General features: G+C 39.2%; 1 protein-coding gene across 1 annotated transcript in view; it reads left to right on the top strand.

Annotated features, from left to right (window-relative positions):
* The window catches only part of Asxl1 (additional sex combs like transcriptional regulator 1), a gene marked incomplete at its 5' end in the record, with an annotated part of 59,505 nt that continues 37,951 nt past the window's right edge, over positions 1-21,554 (top strand). Inside the window, 4 exon segments of the mRNA XM_005384868.2 lie at positions 1-134; positions 5,824-5,906; positions 6,813-6,815; positions 8,208-8,316. Coding sequence (XP_005384925.1) covers positions 78-134; positions 5,824-5,906; positions 6,813-6,815; positions 8,208-8,316 — 252 coding nt within the window.

The raw sequence follows: 21,554 nt of genomic DNA, 5'->3' as shown, positions 1-21,554 counted from the left end.
CGCCGCCCCAGCCCCGCGCCGCCGGCACCGCCCGACCCGCCCGGAGGTCCCGCGTGGAGCCACCGCCGCGGAGGAGGATGAAGGACAAACAGAAGAGGAAGAAGGAACGCACGTGGGCCGAGGCCGCGCGCCTGGTGAGGCTGGCCGTGGAGGGGGCCTCCGTGGGGGGTGCGAAGGGTGGGCCCGCCGCGCACCCGCGCCTGGAGGGGGAGGGGCGAGGCCCGGCCCACAGCGGGAGGGGGCGGGACCGCCCTTGCTCTCGAACGGAACCAGCCCCCAAGGCGTCGGGTGGGGAGCGGTCCCCCGCCAGGATGGGATGTGGCGCCTTTTTTTTGCACACCCCTCTGAATTCCTGCGGAGGGGCGAGCTGGCAGCCAGCTCCTCCCCCACCCCCTCCGCGCTGCGGGGCCCCAGTCTCCCCTCCCCCACCTCAGGCAGCGGCTGGGGGTCTGGGGAAGCTCCGCTTATTCACCTCCGGGAGTTGGGTTTCCGGGAAGGGTCGGAAGCGCGCGCCGGGTTCTGGGCGGCTAACAGGGTGGTGCTCTGGACCCCGACGGTGGGAAAGGGCCCCCAGTTTCAAGGACGCGAACAATATTTTGCGTTTTGCCGATCTAGACCAGGTGTGCTGTGAGCCAGCAAGTGCTTGCTCTCAGCTTGAACCCTGAATAGTGGTTCTCAAAGTTTAGAGCCCTGGGGGCAGACACCTGGGGAGGTTGTTAAAAATGTCCCAGGGCTTGGCTTAGCACCTAGAGTCCGAGATTCTGGGATAGATAGAGCCTGAGAAACGGTATTTTAACTAGCTTTCCAGGTGGCTCTCATGCAAGTGGCCCGGGGACTACAAGAAAAATGCTATGACTAGAGTGTTCAACTTCATAGGCTAGACTGGAGGTAGGCGCTTCGCAGAGAACTGAATGTTGGACAAAGTGTCTCTGTTTGGGGGTACTCTTCTCTAAGGGTTTAGCGAAAGGGAGAGTAATTTGAGTGCTTGAACTGCCCGCTGTGAGGGATGTTGTGAATTTTGTTTTCAAAGCATCAGAGGACTCATAAGTGAAATTAGTTTCCTTTTGGATTTGCACCGCAAAGCCAAGATACTCTGATAAGTGTTCTTATAAAATGTTGCTGATGACACTAGTAACAGGTTTTACTTCTGTCAGAGATATTTCCTTCTCAACTGTCATAAAGCGTGATTCTGATGTAGATAGCATACATGTCTGTTGACACCCTGTAGTTTATATGTAATTGCTATAATTCACTTTTAATGATGAATGAAGCTCACCCTTCTAATTTTTCCTCTTACAGGGAAGTGAGTTTTCTGCTTCAAAGTGGTGTGCAAAAAAGATGAATATGTGTGAGGGAGGGGTTGATAGAAATCTAGAGTACACCTATTTCTTTTTTGGAGCCTGTAAAACTCAGTTACTGATTGACAAAAACAGAAGTTGTTTGAGCTGCAGGAGAATTTTCACTGTTGTTTCAGAGAATCTTCCCTGGGAATTTATTGCACTGGAAACAAATAGTAATTGTATGGTGAAGTTTTATGCTTCAGTTTTTTTTTTTTTTTTTTTTTTTGACGTGAAATTTGAAGATTTTCCAAGCTCCCAAATATTCTTTTAACTGATTCAGTCAAGATTAGAAGCTCTGACTAGTTTCAGGATTTTGGAAATTTCACAATTTCTTCAGTGTTGCTTCACCTGGAAACAAGCGTAGGTCTGAAGGAGAGAGTAGAAGAGTCAAAAGGACTCACACTCTACTTTGTCTCTTGAATGTTAATTGAAATTCTCCTTTGAGTTCTCTGTACAGGTGTTCATGACTGGGCACCCAAAGGAAATTTGCTTGTCAGAGTTGTACTTTATAGGTAGGTGAAAGTATCTTTAAATCCTGTGTTACTTACGTCCTGACAGTATTCTAAAATCTACTTGTCTCAAAGTTCTGTTGGTGCTTAGGAACCTGGAAGTCCACTTTTAAGCCTCTTCCTACATTTGCTGTGGTCTGAATTTCAGTGTATAGGTTACTATTTCTGTTTTGTTATTGCATCACATTCAGACCACATTATCCAAGTGAGTGATTTCTCTTTTGTGTTTCTGCATTAAAAACAGTGTGAATAAGAATTATTTTCTGGTGCAGTTATATATTTGAAAGAATGTGGTGTATAAACTTTCCATTCTTTTTTTTTGAGGGGGGCGGGGTGGCGGTGGTAGAGGATGTGGGGACCAAACCCAGGGCCTTTTGCCTGCTAGGCGGGTACTCCACCATTGTGCTGTGTTTCTAGCCCTAATTTTTCACATCTTTTAGATGTTTTTTTGTTTTGTTTTGTTTTGTTTTAGAATTGTCTGACCCTTTGGATGTTACTGATTGATAGGTGAAGGGAACCTCTTAAAAAGTCTTTCCAGCTGGGGTGTAGTGGTGCACACCTGTAATCTCAGCACTGTGGGCAGCTGAGGCAAAAGTATCAAAGTTCAGGTTTGGCCTAGAATACATAGCAAGACCCTGACTTAAAGTACTCTTCTACCCCCCCAAAATCCTCTTCCCTGTTTTTTTTTCAAACTGCTGTCCTAAGTGCTGTAGCGTTTCTGAAAGCTTACACTGGACATAGGAAGGGTGCACTGACTAGAAGTGAGCTAAAATAGTAGGGCAGTTAATTAGATCATCTGAACACTATTACTATATACTCTTTGGGCAGGTTAATTTGGAGTACTTGCAGTGACAGTCATACACACTTGCTGGGTGTCAGTTTCAGATTGCTCCTGACCTCAGTGCTATTGGTCACTGCTTCATGCTGGGAACTCTTTATTTATTTATTTATTGGTACCGGGAATCGAACGCAGGACCTTGCACTTGCCAGACAGGTGCTGTGCTGCTAAGCTATATCCCGGCCCTGGGAACGCTTTTAAAAAACGGTGTTGGCAGAGAAAGAAATTTTTGGAGAAGTTCACTGGAGTAGTATATATCCCGGGGGATTGTTTTTTTTCAGATCTTAATGATGCTCATTCTTTACAAAGAAAGAAAGACATTTGATTCTTTCAAATGTCTTGTAGGACAGTATTGTCTTTTCTAGACAAAGAAGTAGATTTTAGGTAGGTGGAGGGGTATAAATCCTCTTGCTTGTTAGGAACAATTTGGGAAGAATAGCCAAGGAAATTTCTCCTTAAATTGAGTGTATTATCCTTAAGTGAATTCTCTGGGGCTTTGAGAAACTTCATTGCATGCTTTATCTTGCACTTTGATTCATGACTGACCATTCTTACATCAAACATTTTTGCCTTTGAAGTAGAAGAGATACTTTTTTCTTTTTTTAAAAAAAATGTACAGTCTAAAAAAGATCAGAATGAAACACTGCTGAATTGTTCTTATACCAAAAGCTGAAGGTATACACAGTTTTAATAAAAGTGAATATTTTGTACCTTTTGATGTAACTTCCCTTTAGAGATTTTGTTTCCTCCGTCTTAGAATTCTCAAGCTCTTCCTGACTGCTGTTTAAATAGTGGGTAGCCAAATTTTCAGACATGCTTCTTAAATTATTCTATGAAAATTTGCTATCTCAGCTCGTACTTAATTAGTATCAAAGGAATGATATCTTGTAGTGAACATTAGTACTTTGTACCAGGATTTATTGTAGGTTTGCTCAAGTCAACACTGACCATTGTGGCATGCACTTTCTTGAGATACAAAGATAGATAGTTTGCCCCTCTGGAGCTTTTGGTCTCCTGAGTTATAGGAAAGCATCCAGATATGGCATAATAAGTGTTCTCATAAATGGTAAACTGATATAATTAAATCCTTGTTTCTGCCCACTGTCCAGGCATAATTATTATTAATTCCTTCTTTCACTCTCAGGTATCTTGGTTTGGAAGATAATCATATGTACTGTGGGTCAGACAGTGGGGATACTGAAAAGAGACATTTAACTCACTAGCAGAGATCAGGGAATCCTTCCTGGAAGAAGATGCTTTTTTTCTTTTTTCCCAGTTCTGAGGCTTGAACCTAGTACTTGAACCTTTGCACTGAGCTCTACCCCCACCCTTTTTAAAATTTTGAGGCAGGGTCTAAGTGGCTAAGTTGCTCAGGCCAGGTTTAAATTTGATAACCCTCCTGCCTCACCCTCCCAGGTGCTGGGATTATAGGTGTGTGCCACCACATTGGGCTAGGAAGATGCTTTCTGAGCTGAATCTTGAGGGATAAGTAGGAAATAGCCCTTTCCACAGAGGACATAAACAGGTGCTGACGAGAAGAAATAGCAGAGAGGAATGATAGTATATGAATGTGAGTGTGAATGTATTTGCAGATGTGTGGGAATTGGATATACCTATGAGTAGTTACTGGAACATAAAGTTTGTGAGATGTCATCGTGGCATTCAGGTAGAGACACAGGCAGGGACCAGATTATGTCCTGTTTACTCTGAATCCCTGTTCTGTGTATTTGTTGAATGAAGGATGACAGCATACTAAGAATGGATTTGAGGAAAGCAAAGGGCTTTCCTTTGTTTTCAGTCCAGCTTTGAGGGCTGGACTGGAAGATATTAGTGAAGGGGCTATTAATTAGAGTAAGGTAAGAGACTGGCTGTGGGACTTGGAGGGCAGGTGAGAAGGTCACCTGGTTTTCTGAATTAGGTGATTACAGAAAGACTGCTGATCATGGTAGGGAAAGAAGAGTGGGCCTGGAAGGAAAATGAATTAGAGTGGAAGTGAATAAAGAGTAAATAGTTGAGGGAGTATGTTATGTACAAAGCTGACATTTAAATCTCAAGCTTGGGAAGTCATAAGGGCTAGTGGTAGAGATCTTACCAGAATTGAAATAGTACTTTTGCACTGTAAGAGATGACAGTGTTACGCAAAGAGAATAAAAAAAAATTGAGAAAAGAGAAGCTAAGGATCATGGGAAATAGGAGTTTTGTTTTACCTTCTGCTTATCCAAATCTTGACTTCCTTTAGTGCTAAGACATTAGGTTCTTCCATGGAGTGCTTTCAGTAGCAGTTCTGTTAGACTTTTTGCTTTTTACATTTTACTGGTGACAGAGCATGCTTAGTTGTTACGATTGTTACATGACCACAGGATGTTAGCTTGGAGTTGCCTCAGCAGCTGAACAGGTAAAGAAAGTACAAAGACACTGACAGACCTTTCCTTTCCTTAGAAGAGTAATACTTCTAAAACAACTTAAAAAGAGGGACTTAAAGTTGCTCATTAAGTTCCAGTGACTTAATTATAGATGATGCCTACATAAACCCGGCATTGTGTCTCTTGTTTCACTTACCCCAAACACATGATATCATAGCATCATGTTGTCAAATGGCAGAATGTACTGTAGCAGTTAACACAAGAATTTCACAACGTAGTGGCACAAGAATACCACTTAAAAATACAGGTACTTATCACACTTCCTTGGGAAAGAAAATCTGAATGAATTTCTGTCTTATAACTTACTGTGCAGCAGTATATATTCTGTAGTTTAACAAGTATCACATTTAGTAGTCACCAGAGTTGTAAATTCTTGGATATCATATAACATGTTTATTAAGAAGATACGTCCTTAGAATTGAGAATTACACTATTTCTTGAAGTCATTTTCAATATACTGGGTATAGGTATAAGTTTGCTTTCTGAAGTAATCTTTCTTTTTTTGTTTTTTGTTTCTAAACGGTGGTGGGGATTGAACTCAGGCCTTCATGCATACTAGGCCAATGCTTGGAAGTAACTTTTATGGAAAAGTAACTGTCACTAGCAGTACCTCATAGCAGAACTATAGCTCATGGTATTGATTGATGGATATACATGGAAATTGTACATTAAAATTAGGATATTTATCTTTCTTTTTTTAAATGTTTCTTCAGGTATTAGAAAACTACTCAGATGCTCCAATGACACCAAAACAGATTCTACAGGTCATAGAGGCAGAAGGATTAAAGGAAATGAGGTTTGTATTGCTCTTTTTGCTTATCATGAGAGTTTCACAGGACATACGTCTTTTAGTTATTTAGTGATCTGAGTCTACCTGTTTATGTATCTCTTGTGTGTTTGGTGCTGGTGTTGAACCATCTGTGATTCTTGTGTTGTGTGTCCTCTGAATGGAGAGTGGGAGTAGGCAAATATCCATATCTTTTCATAGATCTTGGCCTAGAGCTTCTCTTTTGTGTAAGGAATCAGGACACATTTTATCTTACAGTCTGTTTTGCAGGTTTCAGTAATAGAGAAGGGGCAAGTCCTGGTCAACCCTACTGTGTCTAAACTACGCTTCTCTTTTTGCCATACTACCTAAGTTGTTGTCTGTAGAATCCAAGAAGAGTGACTTCATCTGCATAAAACCCTCTGGCTGCTTCTCTTTATCCACTGATTCTGGCCTTTCATGATGTGAATTTGCTGTTTTGGGGTGATTTTTATTTTCTTATGATGGACTTTTTCCAGATAAGCAATAAGTTAGAAACACAGAAGACATTGTAGGCATGAAAACCAGTGACTGTCCTTAATCTTCTTTCTCCTCAACTTTATCTCAACTTTTTTTTTTTTTTTAATTTAAATGAGGAGGGAGGAATACAACATAATCTCTTCTTGGGAATCATAGTAAACAGTTTACTGGTCAAATGATAGCTGCTTGAACTGATCTTTTTAGGGTTAAAGGGTCCCCAACTGCCAGTTGTAGGATCAAATATTCTTGAATTGATGTTTTGTGGGGAGAGAGAATTACGATTGCCTAGATCACAGTTAATTCAGCTTGTGCACCTAGGCACTATGTAGTGTTATAACTATACTTTATTTTTGTTTTCTATGGGCTATTTCCCATCTTGCTGCTGTCTGCACTGCTACTGGACCACTATTCCTATAGAAGGTAAATTAGTCCCTTTGGGACAGTTGGAATTGAGAACCTCACCTAGTTTGCTTCTTGCTTTTGGAGGGTTATGAAGCAGTCATGGTGGCCATGATGAGTGAGCAGCTCTGTCAGTTTTAGACAGAGGGATAATGTGTAGGAGTCACAGAAGGACTCTGCCAGCATGCTGTCCCCTTCGTTGCAGAGATGTTAGCACACCCACTTGCTGCTCCAGATTCTGCACCAGGGTTCTTTTAGAGATCGGTTCTTGGTGCATTTTCTTTTTTTTTTTTAAGCATCCAGTGTATTCCAAATCAGAGTAATAGGGTTTTTTAAATGACTTTTTTTATACTCAGAATTTATTTTTAATAGTCTGTAAATTAGGACCTCTGCTTCTCAAAAATGCTAAGAGGCTTTGCTTAAGACATACATATATATATATTTTTAACATGTTGATAACGAGGGTAGAGAAGATAGGCAGGTAAATCTTAGCACTAATGTGTTAATGGCCACATTAGTTAATATTACTGGACATTTATGTATGTTTTTGACAGCTTTTCTGTTTTAAGACTCTGTAGCTCTCTTACTAAATTGTCATTATTTTGTGACCTACTGTTGTGGCAGGGACTATGAAGTATCTTAATATTCCATCTTTTTAGATTAATGTTTTAGCATTGCTGGGTATTAAATCTCTGTGACTTTTTTGTTTTGTATTAGGAATCAAATTCGGGACCTTGTACTTGCCAGGCAGGCACTGTGCTACTGAGCTATATCTCCAGCTTGATTTTTCTTTTTGCATTCAAATTTGATTGATTGTTCCTGGACCGGTGTTGACTAAAACAGCTACCTTTCTTGCCAATAGAAAAAAAGGAAATGAAATTCTGTTTCTTTTGTGTACTTATTAGAAAATATTTAACTGAACAAATAAAGATGGGTTTGTTTTATTGGGATGTCATTGATTCTGTGGTCTTTGTGTTGATAGTCCTATATGGAAGTTCCTGAGCATGATATGTAGGTTCAAATGTAGCGAGTAGGAAGCTTAGTTAAATTTTATTAAAATGTGAGTGTTTAAATTTTATTAAAATATAACTTGAAAAAATTGTGTGATTTTTAAAAATTTCTTGGAAATTTGATTCATTTGGTTAGCAAGTATTAGGTATAGATTTCAGGTATCACATCATGTATCTTGCTCCAGACCTCTTAGTGTGATTTATGAGAATTTCAGCTGGCTACTCATTTACTACTTTCACAGTATAATTATTGTCACGGGATTTTTTTTTTTCTTCAGTATTTCTTCATATCTTGATTTAAAAATGAGTGGGAAGGATGAAGTCTTTGGTAAGTGATATATGGATTTGTATCCTCATACAAATCCTTATTTGTATACCTCATCCATTCTTTTGTGTTTTACAGTGGGACATCCCCTCTTGCGTGCCTCAATGCCATGCTACATTCCAACTCAAGAGGAGGAGAAGGGCTGTTTTATAAATTACCTGGTCGAATCAGCCTTTTTACACTGAAGGTAAGGAATATATACTTTGTTTTAGTGCATTGGTTCTCAAGCTTTCAGTGTTCAAAAGAGTGACCGGGTAGGAGCTGGGTGTGGTGGCATACACCTGTAATCCCTCACTTGGGAGGCTAAGGAGTGAGGATCACCAAGAGTTTGAGGCCAGCCTGGGGCTATATAGTGAGTTCAAGGCCAACCTGAACTAGATAGGGAGACCCTATCTCAAAAAACCAGCTTGGTAGGTCTAGAATGGTGCTCATGAATTTGTTTTTGTAAGAAGCAGTTAGGCACTTAGTTGCACCTAAATGATGCTCTGGTATATAGAGTACTCAAAATATAAAGTTGCTATTTCTGCGTTCAGCTTTGCTTTGTTGTTTTGTTTTTGTTTTTTTGGTACCGGCAGTTGAACTCTCAGCCTCACACTTGCCAGGCAGCGCTGTGCCACTCAGCTATAGCCCCAGTCCTGTGTTCAGCTTTGCTTATCCGTATCTTTATAGATTATATGCAGTTGAAAATAAGCCTGTATGAGAATGATTACAAATATGCCTTAGTTAAGATTTTGTTTGTAATAATTTTGCGAGGGTTAAATTATTGGATAACTAAAGTAATACCTACTGTATGGAAAATAAACTGGTGCCTCGGTTCACGAACTTAATTTTATGATTTTGGGGGAAGATGGCCGTGTTTGTGTTTGTGTGGGGAAGATGGCTGTGGTTGTGTTTGTCACCTAATGTGGAGTTTGTGAATGGAAGCAAAATTTTGTCAAATGCTTTTGAGAACTGAATTGTTTGTGAATAGAATCATTTGTGAACCAAGGTATTACTGTAACTGAAATAATGAACATTAATATTAAGTGTCACTATTACAGAGGAAAAGGAAGAGTTCACAATAAACCTTAAATAGGGCTGAAATGAGCAAACTTTTTTTTAACCATTTTTGATACATATGGTTATCATTTGGATCATGAGCCTGCATAATTTTTCTGTAAAGGGCTAGAAAATACTTTAGGTTTTTCGTGGTCATATTGTTTATATCATAAGTACTTACTTACCTCTGGCCTTGTAGCAGAAAAGCAGGCCATACGTAAACAAATTGGATAAATCTGTGTGCCAATACATAAACAAGTATTTATTTTATTTACAGGTGTCTTTTGTTTACAAAAATAGGTCATGGATCATATTAGCTGACCCCCTGATTTTGACATAAAATGACTTGTTGACCATAAAGAAACTGAAAATTTGATGCTGATTATACATTTCTCCGTAATGTATTTGTAAATTGCAATAATCAGTATATAAACTTCGTTTCAGTTTTGTTTTCTTGATAGACTGTTTATTCAAAATCAAGTGAATACCTGGGTAAATCCTAACTATATAACCTGTAGTCGTAAAACTTGGTCTTTGTATGTATGTCAGATGCGTATCTTTTTGTTAGTGTATTAAGATGGGTTTTTGCTGTTGCTCAGGCTGGTCTTAAACTCCTGGGCTCAGGGTGTCCTCCCACCTTAGCCTCCTGAGTAGCTGGGACTACAGATGCATGCTTTTCTTATACTCTAGTTTGGAGAGAAATAGACCCACCTGAGGCCAAACCCTAGCTTTATAATCTTGGGTGCACTTACCCCCTTTTTATATACTGGCATTGAATCAGTCCTTAACAAATGGTAGGTTTTATGGTATTCCTGGATTTTTCATCTTTAATTACTTATTAATGGCATTGTGCTAGTGAATATTATGTAATAAATATTAATATAATGTGTAGTTTATATATAACAAATATGGCTAATGACATTTTCCTTTTTTTGGCCAGGGTAGTAGTGGGGATTAAAGCATTTGTACTAAGCTACATCTCCAGACTACTTTTTGAGACAGGATTCTGCTAAAATGCCCAGGCTTAATCTCACCTCAGCCTCCCATCATACTTCTAATTTTAAAAGGAGAATTACTGTAGGGTTTGTGGTTTTTTTTGTTTTTTTTTCCAGTCCTGGGGATTGAACCTGTGGTCTCTCCTACGCTAAGCACTGAGCTACACCACTTCACCCTGAGTATTACTTTTCTTTATGTGTACCTTGAATGTAGGAATTGAATTTTTTGTTTTGCTTTTTGACAGTACTTGGAATTGAACGTAGGGGCCCTTTATTCTGAGCTGCATCCTCAGCCCTTTTTAAACATTTTAAAATACTTTTGAGCCAAGACTTTGCTAAGTTCCCTAGGTGGAACCCAGATTTGCAGTCCTCCTGCCTTAGCTACTCACTATGCACTGAGATTATAGATATGTGCCATTGTGCCTGACTGGAACTAAGTTTTATTTGTCTTTGTAGCTTGGCTCTGGACAGAATTCTTTGCATAGTCCGTTTTTAATAAATGTTTGAACTAAATTACATTTTTTCATTTTAATTTTAATGTATCTTTCAGTAAACACGATTGTATGAACCTGCTGTAAGCTTAGGGGTGTTCTGTTAGTCTGCAGTCCGTGTCTGAGGTGCATTGATTGAAGATGAGCTCAGCACATGGTCTCATCGCCTTTGGCCTCTGTTGCTTATCCTTCATAGCATGTTGCTCATTGGCCCTGTAAGCATCACTTCTCTGATACTCATTTTGTTCTTTTTGGATTAATGAATTGGTTTGTTTGTCTGGTTCTGCTAGTTAGACTGAAAAAAATCATTGAAGATAGAGTCTATATTTTATTTCAGTATCCACAATACTAGAAAGTAAGCTATCTTCAATACATGTGTACTTAGTGGATGAATTAGCGAGTAGTGGCTATGTTTTGGCACTTCTGTTATTTTGTTTTGACACATGATGATAAATGCTGTTCACAACACCTCCCCTCTCCCATAGGGTTTGAACCCAGGCTCTCAATATGCTAGGCAGTTCTATCACTGAGCTACATCCCCAACCCCTGCTTAAAATTTTGATGAAACTATTTGTAGATCTGCCTCTGATGTATAGCTCATATCTTTTGTTGTGGCTCAGGTGCAATTTTAATTTGCTTAAGTATCTCTTAGTAGTTTTGATCTAATATGAGAAGCAATATATGTACATGTAATAAGAAAGCAAAATCCAAGTGAACATACACAGTTCTGCTACCTGTAACCTAAATAATTTGCATGTGTATTTGAAAACAGTGGATTATACTTTCTTTATAGCTTTGCTGCATATTTTATTCAATTAATATGTTTTGAATCACTTGCTTATTCTTTTAAGAGACTTTCACAAGGATTCCAAATCCAGGTTATGAATGTGTGGTAATTTATTAGCATCTTGTTAAATGCCTCGTAAACACCACACTGTGTCACACAAGTTGCATAACCATTTACTTTTTTGTTGTTTAGAACTAGATGAGAAAAGGGATTGAAAGCCTGAGCCAGCTAGTTATTGTCTTGATCACCTGAGAACTCAGGTCTGCCCAATAAATAGGAGTCTAAGGTGGTGTTGAGTATATATTTAGTGTTCTCTTTATTTTTTATTTTGAGAAATTTAAAATCTGCCAAAAAAATTGAAGGACTACAGTAGTGAACACCTCACCCATCTAGCATTCACCTAGATTCACTAATTATGTTTCTCATATTAGCTTTATTCCTCTATATATGTACATATTTTTTCAGAACAATTTCAAAGTGTTAATAAGTACGGACAGGATACTTCACTCTAAACGTTTTAGATTATTGTCTTAAGAATAAGGACATTTTCAAAGGGCATCATGGAGCACGCCTGCAGTCCCAGCCTGCAGTCCCAGCACTGAGGCAGGAGGATCATGCCAAATTCAAGGCCAGCCTGAACTACATAGTGAGATACTGTCTAAAAAGTACGTACGTACATACATACATACATACATAAATAAATGACGTTTTCCTGTATAACTATGGAAAGTATATGATATATAGTCCCTTTTCAAATTTTTCTTTAGTTCCAAAAATCCTGTGTCCAGTCAAGACTCATGCATTACTTTTGATTGTCATGTCTCTTTAGTTTCCCGTACAACAGTTCCTTGCCTTTTTCTGTGTCTCATGGCATTAATATTTTTGAGCAAGTCAGTTGTGTAGAATTAAGTACATTTTTTAAAGTTTTGGCTATTTCCAGGCTCCTTTATGTTTTACTGCTTAGATCATATGTACTGTCCCAGGTTGTATCCCCCAGCTACTTAGGAAAGGATAGAAGTGGGTGGGGTGTTTTACATAGTGGTCTACCACAAGGTAGTTTGGTCAGGATGTTGCCTGTAGTAAGGGACAGAAGACACCAGTTAACTCACATTTCTCATTTTTCCTTTTTAAACTACTAGTGACACCTTTGAGATCCTTTGGCATAAGTCTTTCTTCATGTGTTAAGGGAAGGAAAACTTATACGCAGAAGAGCTTGATAGTTTTTTCTTCTCAACTACTTGGAAATTTTTTTTGTGTGAACCATCAGGATCAGAATTTATTTTATCCTGTGGTTGTGCTACTTATTTGAAAACAGGAATTTTTCTGTTATTATATTTGTGTGGCCTTATCTGTGATTACCAAAGGTTTACTCTAAGTGGGAGTCTTTTGTTGGGCATGCCACAGGGTTCCTTCTCTGATAAAAGCTGTTCTAGGTGTGCCTCATACTTTATATATAGATGTTTACATCAGTACTCCAAGCGAGTCCATGAATGGATGGGATGTATGGGATAGATGAAATCTCTTGTTTTCAGTTCTTGATTTGAATTACTTTCCTTAAGCTTTTCCTGAAGTCACCTATTAGTATTGGTCATTGCCTAGTTAGGGGTAGGATTTATATTTTTCTTACACACCTGGAATTTTGTTTCTTTTGCCATTCAACCAAGTGAATGACTTTGTAGGGTTCTGTTTTTAGGACTTTCATGCTGGACTAGTATGCTTTTATGACCTGGTGATTGTGTTGTTAGTGGGTTTAAACTGGATTAGTGAATAGTCATTCCAGCATTTGCCATCAGGCATAATTAGTTATATTACTAGTACTGAATTTTGTTATTGAATGCTGCTCAAACAGAGATGTCACTTAGAGCTGTTGACCCTTCGTTATACGTCATGTAGTGATACAGAGCTCAAATGTCAGGACCTTTTAAAATTCAGCTAACAAGGTCAGTTGAAACTTCTAATGTAGAATATTTGAAGTATAAAAAAGCACTTTGGTAAAAATAAATGACCAGAAGTAGAATTCCACTTGCACTAATATCAGTAGTCTGCAAGCAAAAGAAAGGAAAAATAGGAATGTGAAAGGAGATAATTGTTGCATCTTACAATGTTGTGTAAATAATACAATTAAAATTTTTATGCACAAATCCACACTTACTAGCAATTTCAGAACTATATAACCATTAAATATCAAAAGTACAGAGTAATCCTTGTTTTAGATATAATAAACTCAAAACCATAGAGCCTGTCATTAGATAAGCAGTATCAAAATCCATTTTTTAAAATGAGTTTTTGAAAAACTTAATGTTAAGTTTTTTGGTTCGTATTTCACAGAAGAGATGCAATGGAACAAGCACATGCTGGATCACAAGGGGAAAGCATCTGGGAAGTGGGTGGGTGTGCCCTACCTTGGGTTTCATGGTCATCTGTGTTAAGGTTCTCCCGTTGCCTGATATATATGAAGATTACATGTGTCATTGTCATCATTACATCAAGGAAGGAGAGCCAGATAGAGTTTTATGATAGAAAGAAAAGAGCTGGGGCTGGGGATTTAGCTCAGCGGCAAAAGCGCCTGCCTGGCAAGCGCAACGTCGTGAGTTCGGTTCCCGGTACCAGAGAAAAACGAAACAAAAAAAAAAAAAAAAGGAAAGAAAAGAGCTTTTGTTATCCAGTGTTTTGGGAGTTTTTTTTGGCCCAGAATCTATTTTGATTTTTGATATATCAAACAGTGGTCTCTTTTACAAATGCAGATTAGGGCCAGACCTGGTGGTGCAGGCCTGTAATCCTAGCATTTGGGAGGCTGAGGCAGGAGGCTCATTAGAGTTCAGTGGTAGCCTGGGCTACACAGTTATGTCAGGGTCAGCCTAAACTACATAGCTAGACCTTGTCTCAAAAAACCAAAACCTACCAAACAAAAAAAACCATGTGACTGTCCTTCTTGTCCCTTGGCTGCTTTTCTTTTCTTTCTTTTTTTTTTTGTACTGGGAATCGAACTCAGGACCTTGCATTTGCTAGGCAGGCGCTATGCCACTGAGCTTTATCCCTGGCACCTCTTGCCTACTTTTCTAAACTGCCCTCCTAGCATTTTCTGTTTGATCACTCATCACCCTTCAGGTGCCTAAACTTTTAATCTGTCTCACAAACGCCTCAAACTTGGGTACACTACAGGGCCTTTGTACTTTCTGCCTAGAAAAGTCTGGTAATGTCTTATTATTTGGTACTCAATCCAACTGTGTCTTTTTAATGATGTTTTCTCCACCAGTCTAATTCCACAGCATGACTGTTGGTTTTGTTTGTTTTATATCCCTATGCCCATACCTGAATAACCTTGTCTATATTGTTAACCTACTTTTAGCATCCTCCCTGTAGAAGATTGGTGCAGAGACTTTGTTTTCACTCTGCTGAATCCTACGTCTGTAACATAGTAGGTACTTAGTAAATACTGACTGAAAGAGTAGTATGTGGTGTTAACTGGATGTTGTGGCACACACCTGTAATGTCAGCACAAGGGAGACTGAAGCAGGAGGATTGCTGAGAGTTTGAGACCAGCCTGGGCTACATAATGAGTTCAAGGCCAGCATGAACTAAATAGTGAGACCCTGCCTGCAAAAAAAGACAAAGAAAAAAAAATTCTCCTTATATTTTACCTTTTTTTAAAAAAATCAGTTTTTGTTATAGAATGTGCATATTTTGGGTTATTTTTTTCCCGTTCAGCATGTTAACTTCTGAGAACACTTTTTTCCCTTGCCCTCTTTTTAGTACTTACACATAAATCTGTGAAGGAATCTGCTGACATAAGAAATCTTTTCCAGGTTGTGGTCGTAATTTTTAATTGAAGGAAGAAATAACCATAGGAAGTTTAATGTTTTGCTTTAAAATATAGCAATCTTTTTTAAAATAATGTTTTTGTATGTGTAAATCTTATACATATGATCTTAATGCTTAGCATCCTACAATTTTAGTTGGGGAAGAAATCACAAGTCATCCAGTTTATTTTTATTTTATAGATAGAAAACTGAGCTTCTGACAGATTAGGTGACTTAATAAGACTGTACCGTGTGACACGTGTGAGGTTGAGTTGAGACTAGAACTGAGGGCTCCATCTTTAAGTTTGATTTCTCTATGCTAATTTAAAATAGTTCTTAAGATTTCTGTGGCCTTTGGCCACTTCTTTATTTTTGTTTTTTCATTTGTTTTGAGATAGGCCTTGTAGTTTAGACTGGTCTTGAAATCAGTATATGTCCCATGCTAGCCTCCAACAGCGATCATCCTGCTTCAGCCTGTTGAGTGCTGGCATTATAGGTATGTGCCGCCATGCTTTGGCTAGTTTTATAATTTTAAGCAAAAGTAACTTCACGTCTTTAAAGCGAACTCAATTATGCCTGGTTGATTTGAATTTTTTGACTCTGTATCTCCACTTAAACTTGTCTATTATCATGGCAGTTAAAATGAGTTGAATTATTGAAAAGTTGCCAAACTTTTATCTCACAAAGTGGAACTGTAAAATGTAAATAATGACTGAGATTGCTGTTGTTGAGTCATGGGCGTCCAGCTTCTCTCATCTCTTGTGGATTCCACTGTTCCCACCCCATTTCTTGAGAACGTACAGCCTCTTTCTTGGACCCTGGAAGCTCTATTGAAAACCTTCTGGGTGGGCTAAAAGCTAGTAAAGACCTTCCCATACTCTCATCCTACCACCTAGACTGTTGTGTATGAAAAGTAAGTCATCAGTGGATGTTTTCTTTTCTGTTCTTCTGTGATGCATTTGGCATTTCCTCAAGGCTGCTTCTTCTGTTACAAACCCTGCTCCACTCTGTGCTGTAGGAGGTCTGCACCTAATGTATATTAGTAGAGTGGTACCATTTGCTGTAGTTAATTGTAGCAGCAGTTTGGTTTTAGTGGAGACTGACCCTGAGCTACTAAAAGTTCCCTTTCCAGGGATATCTAGATCTGCCTTTGAAAGGTATATTCTATTACCAGGATTTCTAGTCAGTGTGGGGAGAAGAATGCATGAGATTGTTTCAGAGCCCTGCTTAAGAGATGTGCTGTCTTTTGCCGTTCTACTTCCTGACATTGCAAGCCCTGTGAAATTGTAAAGGTCAGACAGCAGTTGGGAAAGCATTACCAGTTGGAATAATTTTTTGGTAGTCATGGGAGGGAACAGGGTGATAATTTCACAGTTGCAAAAGTGATTTTTTTTCCCCCTTTGGGTACAGAGGCTTGAACCCAGAGCCTTTGCACCAAGCTACATCCCCAACCCTTTTTATTTTTTTGAGACTGGGTCTTGCTGAGTTCCTGAGTTGCCAAGGCTGGGCTTAAACTTGTGGTCCTCCTGCGTTAGCCTCCCATAGTGCTGGAATTATAGGCAACCACCATGGCTAGCTAAATGATACGCGTGTATTTTTAAAACAAAAAGGGTTGTAAGTGTTTCTGTTAAATGTGATTCCCACCCCCCCACCCGAAGCAGGGTCTCACTATGTAGTTTAGCCAGGCCTTGAACTCACAACAATATTCCTGCCTCAACCTCCTGAGTGCTGGGATTACAGGCATGTACCACCAGACCCAGCCTGTTAAATGTGATTTTAAAGCACCTGTGTTGTGGGAAAAAGATGCACATGCTCTAGGATGCCTTGGGACTGTGTTTGAATTGTTTTTCTTTAAATCAGTTCTTCAGATCAGACTTCAGGAGAGAGAGGTATTTGAGGAATTTGTTTAGTCTAAGAAAGTTGCTTCTCTTTCTGACTTAGCTAAATCTGGAAGAAAAATGGGAACTGATGTTTGAGTGCCAACAATATTTCAGATAGCCATCGTATTCATAGGGGTTCTTGTGAAGTATAAATGTTTTTTGTTCCTGTATTAATGAGGAACTGATTTGAAAAGCTTAACGGTTTGTTCTTAAACATGGAGGACAAGTTAGGAGGCCTGAAGCTTCAGCTAAATGAGTCATTTCTCAGATGTTTGGGATGCATGCTCATGTTCAAGGTTTGGAAGGAATAACTTCAGCTTCTTCGTGCATCATGAGGCAGGAGAGGAGTAAGGAGCAAAAAAAAAGGTATGTTTTTTAGGGAGTGCTGTTTTGATTCAGTAATAAATGGGCTTTGAAATATATGCCTTTAAGTATCAGCTTATTCTTTTTAGTCTTTTTCAGGATACAGACGAACCTTCATGTCTGTTTTTGTTTGGAAGGGTATATGTCTTAGCAATTCCACTTTTAGCCCTCTTCCCCTTTAGTCTCTTTACCGTGCCACCACCTAGCCTACATAACCCTTATATACCAGATACTGAGATAGCTGTGCTTGGTCTTTCACTTTGCCCTCTTATAAGCCAGTGGTTTGCTCATTTGTAATCCACACAGTATGTGATGATGACATGTTTTTGATACCTGTCAGTAGTTTCCCATGGCATTTATTAACAAAACCCCAAACCTTGCTCATCTGCCCTGCCTTTCTTTGTGTTTTGGATTCCTTAAGCTCCTTAGAGTTTCTCATTCCAAACTCTCTTGCCCAACAACTTAAATGTTACTTATGCGTTTTACCTCTAAATTGGATGCTCCTATTATATCTGAACTTCACTTCTTATCCCTTATAGTGTGCAATTATGTGTGTAATTTGTGTGATTGCCTAATATGTCTCTACTCACTAGCCCTTAGGGGCAGAGAATCTGTTACTGTATTTTCATCTTGGCTGTATCCCTAGAGCCTGTTACAGTATGTATTCAATAGATATTTGTTGGAAAAATGCAGTAGAAAAAACACATAGGTGATTACTGCTTGGGAAATGTGAACACTGAGAACTGTGGTAGCAGCTGAATTGGTTTAGGATAGAGATTTGTAGTGTCAAAATGGAAATAATATAGTATGGGATGCTCAGCAGGATGTTTTTCATGGAACAGGGTGATTGAAAACCTCCAAAGAGTGAGGGGTAAGGGGAGAGGGAAGCAGTTTTAATCTTAAAGAGAAAAATAAGCAAGGCATAGTGGCACATGCCTGTAATTTCAACACTCTGAGACTGAGGCAAGAGGATTGCAAATGCAAGCCAGCCTGGGCGACTTAACCACTTAGTGAGATCCTGTCTCCAAGTAAAAATTGAAAAGAGCTGGGCTAGGGATGTCATGCAGTGTCGAGGCCCTGGGCTCAATCCTAGTGCCACCAAAAAAAAAGGAAAGGAAAAAATAACAAATCAGTGTTGTGTTTGAAGTCTGTTGTCATTCTGATTCCTGGTCTTTTGTACATTCCCATTAATTTCCACCCCCTTTCCTATTGTATATCCCAGAGATCCTCTAGGATCTTCTTTGTAATTACATATCTTGGTATGGGTATTTATTTTTTTTTACTCTTTGTGCAGGTGGGGCTAGAGATTTATGTTTCTCAGGTCTGGGAAATTATTTTACATTTTTTCTTGGTGGAAGGTACCTAGTGTGTTTTCTGATAATGTCGATATAATTTTATTTTAGAAACATTTTGTAATACAAATATTATATATTTATTATGTAGCCCATGTTTTTTCTATTTGTTTCACATCACAGTCTTATTCAAATTTCAGTGGTCTTGGTTGAGGGCTAATGCTTGAGAGAGCCAGGACTCTTAAATACTGATGAGAAATTCAGTACATTGTGGTTTTGGGGCCTCACTTGTCTCCTGCAGAAGTGGAGAAGTCGTTGCTGCTTAGATGCATTGTGCTGGAATGAGTGTCTCTCTCCTCCTTATACAGACTGTTAATCCCCATGTTCTCATCCCCGTACCTCATCTTTGTCTGTCATGGTCCCTGGTTTATGTTCTGAGCTTATCTGGGATTTGGGGAGTGAATCTTCTTGGTTGTTTTCAGTATCATTGTCTGTAGCACTTAGATATCATCTTTGCTTTAACTCTTCTCCTTTGGTTCTCCATCTGTTTTTTTAGGACTTGCAGGTTGCCATATGTTCTCACTCTGGACAGTCCTCCGTGTTCATTAGATTTCTATATTCAGTTACCTTTGTATTATCTGTATGTGTGGTTATAGCTCAGAGTTAGCATGTATAAAACCAGTCTCATTTTTTACCCTAGATCTGTTGTCTTGCTTTATAGATACTGTCTTGCCTATATAAATTAATGGGAACTCCATATTTTTTAAAAAATTAAGACAAAGGCATTTATTAAATGCATAAGGCATGGTAGTATTAGACTCTTTCAGATTGCTTAGATCAGAACTTGAGTCAACTCCCTTTTTTGCTTTTATGGCCTGTAATCATCAGTAAGTCCTGTTGGCTCTGTCTTCAGAATACATCCCATTTTACTATTACTACCACCATTATCCGGGTTTAAGTCACCATTGTCTCTCCCCTAATTTATTGTTGTAGCTTCCTAACTGTTTTTCTTTTGTATTGTTGTGTTGTTTTTGAGAGGGGGGTGTCATTATGTACCCCAGGCTAGCCTTGAACTTGTGGAGTTCCTCCTACCTCAGCCTCCCTAGTGCTGGGGTTGCAGATATGCACCTGGCTAACTAGTCTTTGCTTCTACTCTAGACATCATTTCTTCAGCACTGAAGAGATTTTATAGAAGTGTCGGAGGAGGTTTACTCCTAATCAAAGCTATCCTTTCTTACCCTCTTCCAACCTGCACTCAGAGTAAAGGCCAAAATTTTTACAGGGGCTTACATTCCCTTGTTCTGCCTCCTATCCCTTTTTATGTAGTTCTGTGCTCATGGTTCACTATGTTCCATAAATGCCTTAGTCTCATTGGTGATCTTTGAATAGGCTGGCACTGTTTATCTCAGGGCTTTTGCCTTGTTGTTCTGTTTGAAAATACCTTGTCTGCAAATGCCTGCATGCCTTGTTCCCACACCTCCATTGAATGTGACCACATTGCATCCTGTCCTGTCCACACGCACAGCACTCTCAGTCCCCCGATTCCGTAACTTACGTTTTTCTCTTTGGTATTTATCGCTGTCTGATGCGTTATATTGTGTGTATTGTTATTTATGTTTTTGAGCAGGTTCTCACTATATAGTGCAGGCTGGCCTTGACCTTACTATGTAGCACAGGCTGGCCTAGAACTCACGGTGATCCTTCTTGCCTCTGCCTCCCAAGTGTTGGGGATACAGGCAAGTGCCACCACACTTGGCTAGGGGAAGGATTTTTAGTTTTACTTACTGTGTCTCTCTAGCCCCTAAGAAAAAAAGGGGGCACTCGGTAAGTATTTGTGTTGAGTAAGTGAAGCATAGTTTATTTCCTTTTATTTGGTAATATAGTGAGTTATGTTATTTTTTTTTTTCTCTGCAGCACTCAGGCATCCTTGTACTTCTAGGGTAAATGTCATGTCGGCATGGTTTTCTTTTTAAGTATACATTGCTGGGATTATATTATAAATAATTTACTTAGGATTTTTGTATCCATATTTATAAGTGACATGTACATATTTGTGATACCCCAGTTTTGATATGAAAACAAGCTGTGTTGGTTTCTCCCTCTTTAGTCTCTACTTTATTCTCTTTTTTATTTTTTATTTTTTTTGTCTTTTTGAGACAGGGTCTCGATGTGCAGTTCAGGCTGGCTTTGAGCTCACTTTGTAGCCCAGGTAGGTCTTGAACTTGCAACGATCCTGCTGCAGACTCCTGAGTGCTGAGGTTACAGGTGTGCACCACCATGCCAGGCCATTAGTTTCTTCAAAATAGAAATTACTTCTTTTTGACAGGATGTGCATATAAGGCATATACCTACTGGACACGGTATATTTTTATTGAGAATGTTTTTATTTGTTGTGAAAATGTAGTTTATTTTTAAAAAAATGTTATAGCAGATCTGGTGACGCAGCCTGTAATCCCAGCACTCTGAGAGGCTGAGGCAGGAGAATCACAAATTTGAGCCCAGCCTAGGCAGTTTAGCAACTTAGTGAGTCCCTGTCTCAAAGTTAAAGTCAAAAGAGCTGGTAATGCAGCTCAGTGTGAAGGTGCCGGATTAAATCCTCAGAACTTCAAACAAAAATCCCACACACACTCTGCATCCACTGGTCAGCTCAAGTGCAAAACACCTTTTAGTCTTTGAGGCCTCAGCTTCTTTCTTTCCCTCCCTGCAGCAGAAGACCATCACTCAGATTTTCATACTAAGTTTCCTTTTAGGTTTAGCTACATGTATGAATTACTGAAGT

Source organism: Chinchilla lanigera, unplaced genomic scaffold, assembly GCF_000276665.1.
Source record: "Chinchilla lanigera isolate Chin_1 unplaced genomic scaffold, ChiLan1.0 scaffold00021, whole genome shotgun sequence".
Lineage (NCBI taxonomy): Eukaryota > Metazoa > Chordata > Mammalia > Rodentia > Chinchillidae > Chinchilla > Chinchilla lanigera.
Note: the sequence above shows the minus strand (reverse complement) of the source record. Positions and strands in the feature narration are given on the sequence as shown.